The 10228-nt window shown below is 53.5% G+C and overlaps 1 protein-coding gene across 1 annotated transcript; it reads right to left on the reverse strand.

The window, feature by feature from the left end:
* Positions 1–3828: 3828 nt before the first annotated feature.
* Positions 3829–6749, reverse strand: RPS14 (ribosomal protein S14). The gene is made up of 5 exons (XM_085073729.1): positions 6572–6749; positions 5264–5414; positions 4850–5011; positions 4594–4670; positions 3829–3937 (listed from the first exon to the last, which is right to left on the reverse strand). Exons 2-5 carry the CDS (start codon positions 5410–5412, stop codon positions 3870–3872), a joined length of 456 nt encoding a protein of 151 aa, XP_084929855.1. The 5' UTR covers positions 5413–5414; positions 6572–6749; the 3' UTR covers positions 3829–3869.
* Between the last annotated feature and the right edge of the window lie 3479 nt (positions 6750–10228).

Here is a 10228-nt window from a genome sequence, read left to right on the forward strand (position 1 = left end):
GCCAAGAAAAAAGTCCTATTGGCTGCTGGCAGTTGCATCACTTGTTGCCAGGCAGACCTCTGCTGCACAGGTCTCCAGTTCAGAAATAATGCTGGACACAGCCGTGAGCTCCACGGCCACTCAGTGGGGCTTCGCTGCCCACCCCACGCCACGGGCAGGTCTTGGCGCCCAGCCTGGTGACACCGGTGCCGTGGGCCCGGGGGCTCTGGTACCCCTGGGGGGAACAGGAGGTGGTAAATGGGGGGCAGGAGGTGAGAAATGGGAGGTGGCGTTGGGATGGGGGAGGTGAGAAGCAACGTGTGAGGAAGAAAGTGGAGTGCAGAGGTGGGACAGGGGGTTGGGGCACCATGGGGAGGACTCCCCATGCTGAAGGGGCAGCAGGACCTTCCATGGGGGCACACTGCCAGGGTACACCCCTCCTCACTGACCTTTGCTGCTGGGGAAAAGCTGAACTTGGGCTCAAGTCCCTCCTTGAGGGTCACTTTGGAACCCCCCCTCTGCGGGGGTTCATGGCCAGCACTTCTCAGGCTCAGGGGACAATGACTAAAGGACAAAGGGCTTTCAAGCCCTCCTTTGTTCTAGCACTACTCTCCTTGCTTTGCCTGCAGCAGCTTCCAGGGGCTGAACCCCCAAAGCCAGGAGAGGAGGAGCAGCCCCTCAAGGTGAGTGACCCCAAAGCACCAGTGGGAGTGGGACAATGGGGGTCTCCAGCCCCCCCACAGCCCTGCAAGTGCTACATGGGCAGGAGCAGCCATCCACCCCATGCTGCTGGGTTTTGGTGATTTTACACAATATCCCAGAGCAGCCCAGGGGTAACACAACCCCGATGCCCATGCTGGGCTGAAGGTCACACCAAGCCCAGCACCAAGCTGGCTCCAGTGTCAGGACCCAGCACAAAAGTAGCCAGAGTTCAGTCAAAAGTGAAACTACAAATGTGGAATTGAAAGCCAGGCACCACTGTTTACCTGGCAAACTCACTGGGCCGAGCAGGGACATGTTGTTTCAGCCATTCAATTTGTTTTCCTGATTCAGTACTGATCCACCCAGCAGGGACACAGGGCCAGCCCTGGGAGAGCAGACAAAGGGATCATCTCAGAGCACTTACAGGGAGTAGGACAGGGTCTCCCAGCAGATGCTGTTCCTGGAGGAGGCATGGTGGGACAATGTTCCTGTTTCCAAGGTGCGAAAATGCAGCCCCAAATAGGGGAAGTGTTTTGGTGCCCAGAGCCTGGCTCCATCCCCAGGCTCCTGAGACCCAGCTGGGAAAGCCCTGCGTGTCCATCAGCCTCACCCCAGGTCACCTGTGATAAAGCTGTATTTAGAAACTATCAGAGGGTTTTGAAAAATTTTAAAAAATAAATAAATTTTTAAAATAATTTTTTTTTTAAAGAGAGGAAACTGAGAGAAATGGGAAGAAAGAGAAGTAAAGAAAAGGGGAAGACAAAAGGGAAAGAACAAAACAGCCTTCCACACTTTTTTTTTCTCTCCCCTCATGGGTACTGGGAGTTTTGGGGGACACATGGATTTTCCTCACAGCCCCAGTCTCCCACTCAGCTCCTCATTTTGTGGCCACAATCCTGCCTCAAGGCCACAAGGCCACACCTCAAGGCTATGTTCCAGGAGCATTCCGTGACCAGCCTCAGTTCTAAGGGGAACCAGAGAAAGTCTGAAGAGGAACTTAGTAAATGAAACCCCAGCGATTCCATGGAGCTGGGCCTGCTCTGCAAACCACAAATGTGGGCGATAACTGGGGGTGGGGAATGCCTTCTCCTCCAGGCAGGCTGAGCCCCTCGAGCCCCAGCCTGGAGGGAGACTGTCAGCCCTAAGCCAGCCCTTGCTCCACACACAGATATTGCCAGTCAGCTTTTCAGTACTTCACACACACACACAACTTTCTGCCCAGAGCTACGACAGCCAGTGTTTTTTCAGTCTGTGAATTGATTTTCCAGGGAAGACACAGAACCTTTCAGAGAGCAGCTTCCATTCTGTCTGACCCTCCTCACTCTCCAGTTGCCTGAGGCTGGCACGGGATTGTCACCACTCTGTTACCCCAAGGCTTTGTAATTGGTGCTGCCCATCAAAAATTTCACAAGTCTTTTTTTGGGGAAAAAAAGCCATCTGGAGCAAGGAGTGGTTTCAGGACTCCACTGAGGACCAGGCCGGCAGAGCAATCATTTCAGGCAGTGAGGTGGAAGAACCCAGCGGGCATTCACAGGAAGCCATTCATCACCAGCTGAGCCTCGTCTCGCAGCTCTCAGCCCACAGACCCTGCACAAAGGTTTGGAGAACAGATCCACATTTCACACCAACCCTGAGGTGACACCCTCAACAGAACAGAATCAGCCCTGAGCAAACCTGAGAGAAAGGGTGAACTGCGGAGCTCATGAGTGACCACTGAGTGTGTGGAGATGGAGCACAGCTCCCGAGCAGCCCCATGCCCTCCACAGGATGAGAATACCTGCCAGGGTGGCACACGGTGGGCAGGCACACGGGTGCCCCACCCATGCAGCCCAGGAGCCATCACCCAGCTACAGCTACAGGAGGGCTGCAGGTGATTCAGTTCCTTGCTGAATCACCAAAGACAAGCCAGCGTCAGGCCTGTGACTGCTTAAGAGATCCATCCACGCCACTCTGACAGAGGGGTCTTTCCCTCCAGAAAGCCCCGGGACATGGGCCAGGCAGCCGCTCCTGTGCTGGGGCTCTGGTTTCCCTTCCTCATTCACCATTTCCTCTCTGGGGTTATGCATCAACACAGGAAGCTGCTTCAAAGACGTCAGGTCGGCTGAAAAACCAAAGCAATCTCTGCCTTTAATTGTGCAGCAAATCCATAGCCCAGCCTGCCCATGGCACAGCACTGCCAGGGCAGCACGTGGCACATGCTGGGTGCACAGTGACTTGGCTCAGCCAGCCCTGCACACCCAGCATGGCTCCAGCTTCCAAAGATTATGGGTTAATAGAGTAAATCCACCTTCCCATGGAGCAGACACCTTCCCATTTCTACACCTGCTCTATAAACCTGGGTGGGCAGTAGGAGTGGAAACATCTCCCACTGCAGCCAGAGATGAGCAGGGTCTGCTCAGTCTTTGCTGCAGCAAAGGATTTTTGCTGTTTTTGCTTTAGTGCTATCCCCAGAGGTGCCCCATGAAGCAGCGACGGTGAAGTCCCCTGGGACAGAGTAACTCACACTGAACAGCAACAGCTTTTACTGTACGCAAGAGTGTATCAAACACCGGAGTGGAGCTGTTGGTAACACTGTCCCAACCCCTGCTCTCCTCTGTCCTGCCCCCTGCTCCCTTCACCTCCATGTTGGCTGAGCTGCTTCTGGTTTCATGTTTTCAACACCTTCTCCACAGAGTTCAAAGAACACTTTAAGTACAGGAAAACAGTAATTTGAACGGCAAATAGTGCACGTTTAAGACAGTAAGGGAAGTTTATGCTAACATTTTCCATGGTCACATATAAAATAACAAATAAAGCACTATGGCTGTGCCAAGGGAAATGCTGGCTTAGGAACAGATGTCCAGGCAGAGGATTTTTCCACAGAAAGGGGAAGTGATGCATTAAGCAACATTTTTCAGAAAACCCAGCAGCAGTTGCTCGCTCCCAGCCCAGCTTTCTTTTCCAGGAGATTCAAGAGATGACGACTCATTTTGAAAGCACCTTTTGCTATATGAAGCCCAAGACCCACTCTGTGGTTTTGTATCACCCAGTCTGGTTCCCCCTCAACCTAGAGGCCCAGCTCCAGAGCACAAGCCATCTGTGGACAGAATTAAACTGAAGCCCCTCAGCTTCTGAGCACACCCCAGTAAGAAAACACAGAGCTAAGCAGAGGTTTAAGAAAGTTTTAATAACAGAAGGTGCTGCACTGATTACAGACGACGTCCACGGCGACCACCCTTCCTGCGAGTGCTGTCGGAGGGGATGGGGGTGACATCCTCTGCAGGGAGAAAATCCAGAACACAGTTACCTTCCAGAGGTAGCCCCTGAAACCAAGTGGGCACAGCCACCCTGCCCCAGCCATCACCACAACACCTCAGCAGTTGGGACACCACAGGAGCAGAAGGAACTCTCTGTGGAGTGAGAGTATTTGGAAACTTTACAATGAGCCCAGGGCTTTTAATGAATATCAACAAAAATTCCCATCTCCTTTCCCACTTAAACCAAGCAGCCACAGTGTTTCCAAAGAAACACAGGATGCTTGAATGATTTTCAGCACAACCACCACCACTGCATCTTGTGACTCCCCCACAAAGTCCAGAACGCTTCCTTAATCAACTGCAAAACTCTGTATTACTGAATCACCGAGACCAACAAAGTATTTTTAGGTGTCTGAACAGCTCTGGAACAAGCACTGTGGCATCTGAGGAGCAGCAGCAGCATCCTGCTGAGCTGGGGTTTGCCTTGCACACAGAAACCTGTGTTCTGAGTTCTGCTCTCACCACCTACTGGTGAACTGACAACTTAAGGATCTGTTGAAATCCTTTCTTTGGTGCCACATAAGCAAACAGAAAGAACATCCCAAAGACCAAGACCAAGCATCACAGATGCCTACAGAGCTCCCTTCACTAAATAATCAACCTTTTCCTCACTCACCAATGCGCCCTATCTTCATTCCAGAGCGGGCCAGAGCTCTCAGGGCTGACTGGGCACCAGGTCCAGGAGTCTTGGTCCTGGAAGAGAATCAGAACCAACAACCCCTTCAACAACTCAGAAACTACAGTCTACAACCAACTGGCAATATTACAACCACAGTTTCCCCATGCCAAACCACCCTCCTCTCATTCCAGACCCATTCTCCACCAGCCCCCACAGCCACATCCCCACCAGTGTCCCAGTCCCCCTGCTGTACCTGTTGCCCCCAGTCGCACGCAGTTTTATGTGCAGGGCAGTGATGCCCAGCTCCTTGCACCTCTGGGCAACGTCCTGGGCCGCCAGCATGGCCGCGTAGGGAGAGGACTCATCTCTGTCTGCCTTCACCTTCATCCCACCCGTCACACGGCAGATGGTTTCCCTACAGCAGCAAAAGGTGACATTAAAAAAAAAAAGTCCTTTCTTGTTCCTCCCCCCAACCAGCTTCTGGGTACAGACAGAATCTGTTATCAGATCAATAAGCTGCCACCCCGTTCATGTACATGGACCATCCCAACTCACAGCTCAGCAGAAACTTGAGGATTTTGATGGAAACTCTTACCAAACCCAGTTTCCACTTTCACACCCAGAAGAGCCAGGTACCACAGCGAGGGGATAGGTGTTTCATACTCACTTGCCAGAGAGATCAGTCACATGGACGAAAGTGTCATTGAAGGAGGCAAAGATGTGGCAGACACCAAACACATTCTCTCCTTCAGCAACCTGGGGTCCCAAGCTGATGACCTGCTCTTCCTTCTTCTCCTTGCCCTTACGAGGTGCCATGTCTGAAGAACAAAAGAGATGTATGAGTATTGGTAATGTCTCAACATCGTTAATGAACTTTATGAAATTTCTGCTATTCCAATCTTTTACCAAGCAAGAAAAATTAAATACCACCGGCAATGCACAAGTAAATTTGGGGGTATGGGTAAATTTCTTATAAACCTCAGGATTCCCAGCTTTGCTGTACTCTTTATCACAGGTCACCACCTACAGCTGTTCAGCTGATGTCCCCAGGCCGCACAGCAGTACACAAGGGAGCTCCTTTCCTTGATAATCAGCAATGCTGATTATCCCTTTGTTTAAGCATATTTATGGAAAGAGAAGACCAAGTCAAACAATTACTACAGACCAAGTACTGTCAGCATGCCCTGAGTCTGCAGACCTTTGAAATACCAGCTTGGGTTCTTCTATGCTATTGGTCTCCCGATCACAACCTTGGGACTAGCCCAGGGAAGTCTTCTGCTCCTGAACCATACACCCGAGTGATGGGGAAGGGCAGGGGCAGTACTCGGCTATGTTCGGTTTGATGGCTGGGGATCCTGTGCATCCGCTCCCAGGCACAGGAAGACGGTTCCCTATTGCCCTCTCCTGCCAACTTCTTGCTACAGCCGGCGCCCTGCACAAGAGATGTCCAACCACCACACCGATGAAACCAACCCCAACACAACCCACGTTCACGCCGGTGGTCCCCTCTCCACAAACCGCCCCGAACATCGCCACATCAATTTACATCAATGTCTGCGCGGCCACTCGGGCAGCACCGTATCGCCTTCCCGGCACATCCATGGCGCGCAGGCTCCACGGACAGCGCCGTCCGCAGCCCAGCGAGGCCGACACGGCACACGCAGCACACGCTGTACCGCTGGCATCGAGCTCCGAGCGACCAACCCGCCGCGTTTCAGCGCTCACGGACGCAGCCCCGGCCGCTCAGGATCCGCGGAAGGGCCGGCCGGGGCCGAGCACCCCCAGCCGGGAGCTCCACTACTCCAGCCCGCGGCTCTCCCGCGGCCCATGGCCCCGCTCCGCCGGGCGCGCCTCCCCGGCTCCGGGCGCGCTGCCCCGCGCAGACACGGTCCCACGGGGGCGGGCGGCGGGCGCGGGGGCCGCGGCGAGGCGCGGGCGGGCGGATGGCGGCGGATGCGGCGCGGCCCGGACTCACCTGCCCGTCTGCTCCGGCGGCCGCCGCGGAAAGGAAGCGGCGGGGTCAGGGGCCGGGGGTCACCGCCTCACCCGGAAGGGATGGCGGGAGGTGGCGTGTCCGCTGCCGCAGGCGCACGACTGTGCCACGGTCCCGTTCCCAATCCCTGTCCCTCGCCAGCCGTCGCTGCCAAACCGTGACAGACTCTCCCGAGGCCAAGCCGGGCCGATCTCCCCAGGATAGCGCGGCCGCCTCTCCCTCGCAGAGCTCTCCCCGCCGGCCCGACCTCCCCAAGATGGCGGCGGGTTCTCCCCGCGTCCCTCCCCAAGATGGCGGCGGGTTCTCCCCGCCTCCCTCCCCAAGATGGCGGCGGAGCGGCTGGGTGTTGGCGCTGCTGACGGAGCCGTCCCGGGAGAGCTCTGGAAACGAATCCGTGTTAAAAACAACCGGAGGGAAATGGCTGTAATTCTAGCAAGCATCCTGCTTCCCCCCGGCTACTCCGGCTCTGCAGTGGGCTCTGCCCTGCCTCAGCTAGAGCCAGGTTGGGGAGCAGGCCTTTCCCCTCTCTCGGCTGTCGTGGCTGAGCACAGCGATACGTGGTGGTCTGATATGTATAAGTGCAGTATTTTGGTCAAGGAGCTGTTGGGGGAGGTTTCAATCGCAGCGATTCTCTCAGGAGCTCCGGCAGCTGATGGGAGAAGCAGAGCCTGCAGCTGGGAGCTGTGGGCGATGGCACAGGGACACTGCTCAGAGCTGTGACAGGGGAGGTTTGTTCACCCCTGCAGCAAAGACAATGGCAGTTTGTACATTTCTGCACAAAGGGGGTCCAGCAAGCAAATATTTTCTGGTTCCAAGTGATTTTAAAAGTGCTCAGGGGAGTGAGGATGGAAAAAAGGCACAATAAAATTGAGCTTGTAGTGCTGGTAAAATACTTCCTGGGCATGATCCTGCCCTTCTACCAGCTGCTTCCCCCCGGTGCTGAGCTGCCTTTGGGAAACAGAGAAACTGGGAAACTGAGCCACATGGGGCTGGGATGTGAGTAACAGACTGGGAGCACCTGTGGGTCCCTACATGGGAATGGCTGATGGACTTACAGATCTGCATGCAGAACTGTGCTCAGAGCTGGGCTGATGGAGGAGAAGCAGCTGTCTGAGGGAGGCTCCTTATAACGGCCCTGCTAGTGAGGCTGCACAGTCCCAAGGCCTGGAAACATCTGCAGGGAGGGTCCAGCACCTCTGTTCAACTGACAGTGTTTGGTGCTGGTCCATCAGAAACTTCTGACTCCCTTCTCATGTCCATCACCTCTGCAGCTCTGGAGTGCTGTGTGTTTTTAGGGGGGCATCCACTTGCCCATACAGCCCATCCAGATTTCCCATACCTTTTCGTTTCTCTGGCTAAGCATTCCAGGATGCTCCCTCTGAGCTGCCACCAGGGAAAAGAGGTTTGGTCCTTAAGGTTCCCTGTCCCTCTCTACCCCACATCCCGCCTCCCTGTGCTGGGATTTTTCCCTGGGAAAGCTCTCTGTGCTCAGGGATGCCACTGTAACCTCGGTCTTGGCCCGTGGAACACCTTCATTTGCTCTTGTCCTTGTTACACTTTTGCCACTGCATCGGGGATCTTCCTGTTTGAATATTGAAGGAGAGGCTTTTAAAATACACTTTGGCAGAGCTGCTGTAATTCCAGCCGGGAGCTCCAGTGACAGTGGCTGTGGCCTGATTTGGAGGAAAGGGGAAGGAAGGAGTCAGCAGCAGGAGTGCTGCGGAGGTCAGCCTGCGTCAGGCCATGTGTGCCATGGGTGATCTGTTTGAGAAGGAGCCTGGGGATGGTGAGAGGTGCACAGGCATCCAGGCAGGGTGGGTTTATCCCCACGGAGCCACGTGTGCAGTGCTGGGTGTGACAATCCTCCAGGAACGAAGACTGTACGAGCCTGTGGATGTTCCCCTGGAACAGATGCAAGCCAGAGGCAAGGAAACTGATAGGCCTTTACTTATGGGGTAACAGGCTGAAATAACCAGATGAGCTGCTAAAGGAATTAACTCATTGGTTCAAAATCCCTCAGCCCCAAAGCTGCTGGGAGACAGGCTGCTCCTCCTGGTCCCTCCAGGCTCTGGGCAGGATGGGGCTTTCTCCACTCCCTAGGACACATTCCTCCCTTTCACTTTGCCTTGCACCAGCTCTGGTGTGTCTGCAAGGGGGCTGCCCACTCTGCAAAATGTTCCTGGGGATTGAATGCCAGCTCCAGCCAGGCTGTCCTACTGCTGAGGACAGCACTGAAAGCCTTCCCCAGCTGGGATGAGAAGGGAGGCACCCTGCAGGGCCTGCAAGGATTGCATCCTCTAGCCTAGCTGGGAAGGATGCTCAGGCCATCGTGGGGTGAGTGCCAGAGATGATGTGTATTTGCTTTGAGAAATCCCCCAGATTTAGTTCCTTAATGGGTAATTAACATTCCAGCTGCTCCTTGGTAATAGCCTCTCCAGCCCATGGGAAACCCACAGACACGGTGACGCTGCAGGCGGATTTCATAACTCAGCCGGTGACTAAACAAAAAGGCCAGGCAAATGGGAATGCTGCTCTCAACCTCTTCTCCTGCCAGGCTTTGGCCCTGGAGTAAACTGGTTCAGGCTAAGAGGGGTCAGTGGAAAGTGACTGGCCTGACCTGCGAAGGCCCCAGCTCTGGGCTTCCCACAAGCAGGAATTTTTGGCTCTCAAATATCACTGTTTCCATGGCTGCAACTTGTTCCCATGAGCCATGGACCAGTGGCCTTACTGGTGGCCTTGAAATAGAGACTCAGAACTGGAAGAGGCCAAAATTCCCCTGCAGCAGGCTGAACCCCAGCTGTCCATCTGATACAGAGCAGGGTCTGCAGTTGGGGCTTACAGACCCCTCAAGATGGCATCTCTCTTCTAACAGCCATGGAAAGAGACATTCAGGGTCCCAAATGTACCATTCACAGGTAAAAAAAAAAAACAATCAAACTTTTCCATTTGCTTTTAAGGCCAGTTTTGATTTCAGAAAGGCAGTTTATGCATGCACACATATAAAATGATGTGTCAGAAACAGGCGTAAGAAGATTAAAACAGAAATCTCCAACGCTGAAGTTAAAGCACTTAAGGAATTGGCAGAGACTTCAAGAGCCAGTTTCTGGTCCTAATGAAGTTGGTGGAAGTGCTGCCATGGACTTCAAGGGGACCATAATGTGGCTGTAACTCAGTAGGGAGCTGGAAGTGTTGATTAATAAATTGGAAACAATGTGGAGGAAAGCCGCTGAACTGCTTTCTGACAGATGTGCTGAAGAAGAGCCTGTTAAGTTAAAGCACGCAGGAAAGGAGTCGGTTTCCTTTGTGTTTGCAAACAGAAGACAGGCAAGAAAAAAACACTACCTGATACTCATGTAAAATGGCAGAGCTGGTATTAATAAATCCCAGTGCTTTTCTGAGCAGCTTTCTGTTTCCAGTGAGTCGTTTTTCCTTTAAAAAAAATATTCTCAAATGCCAGACCAAGAATTCAACAAATTCCTTTTTCTCTGAAGGAATTATTCAGTGGAAAACTTTACCGCTTGAGATTGTGGATTCTGCAGATTGTTCTTGGAGTTTTGTGCATGCCTTTGATTACTCATTGCTGGCTTTTTGCTCAATGATTTGTGCATGAATCTCCTCTGGCTGAGGTTAGCATAGCCT

Source organism: Lichenostomus cassidix, chromosome 13 (assembly GCF_008360975.1).
Source record: "Lichenostomus cassidix isolate B80296 chromosome 13, HeHo_3.0, whole genome shotgun sequence".
Classification (NCBI taxonomy): domain Eukaryota; kingdom Metazoa; phylum Chordata; class Aves; order Passeriformes; family Meliphagidae; genus Lichenostomus; species Lichenostomus cassidix.

Excerpts from the sequence above, each read along its gene's own strand:
- RPS14 (XM_085073729.1), bottom strand. The coding sequence starts at position 5,412 with ATGGCACCTCGTAAGGGCAAGGAGAAGAAGGAAGAGCAGGTCATCAGC. Across the intron at positions 5,012-5,263 it reads GTGACTGATCTCTCTGGCAA|GGAAACCATCTGCCGTGTGA; the intron begins GTGAGTATGAAA and ends TTGCTGCTGTAG. Across the intron at positions 4,671-4,849 it reads CGTGCGACTGGGGGCAACAG|GACCAAGACTCCTGGACCTG; the intron begins GTACAGCAGGGG and ends ATTCTCTTCCAG.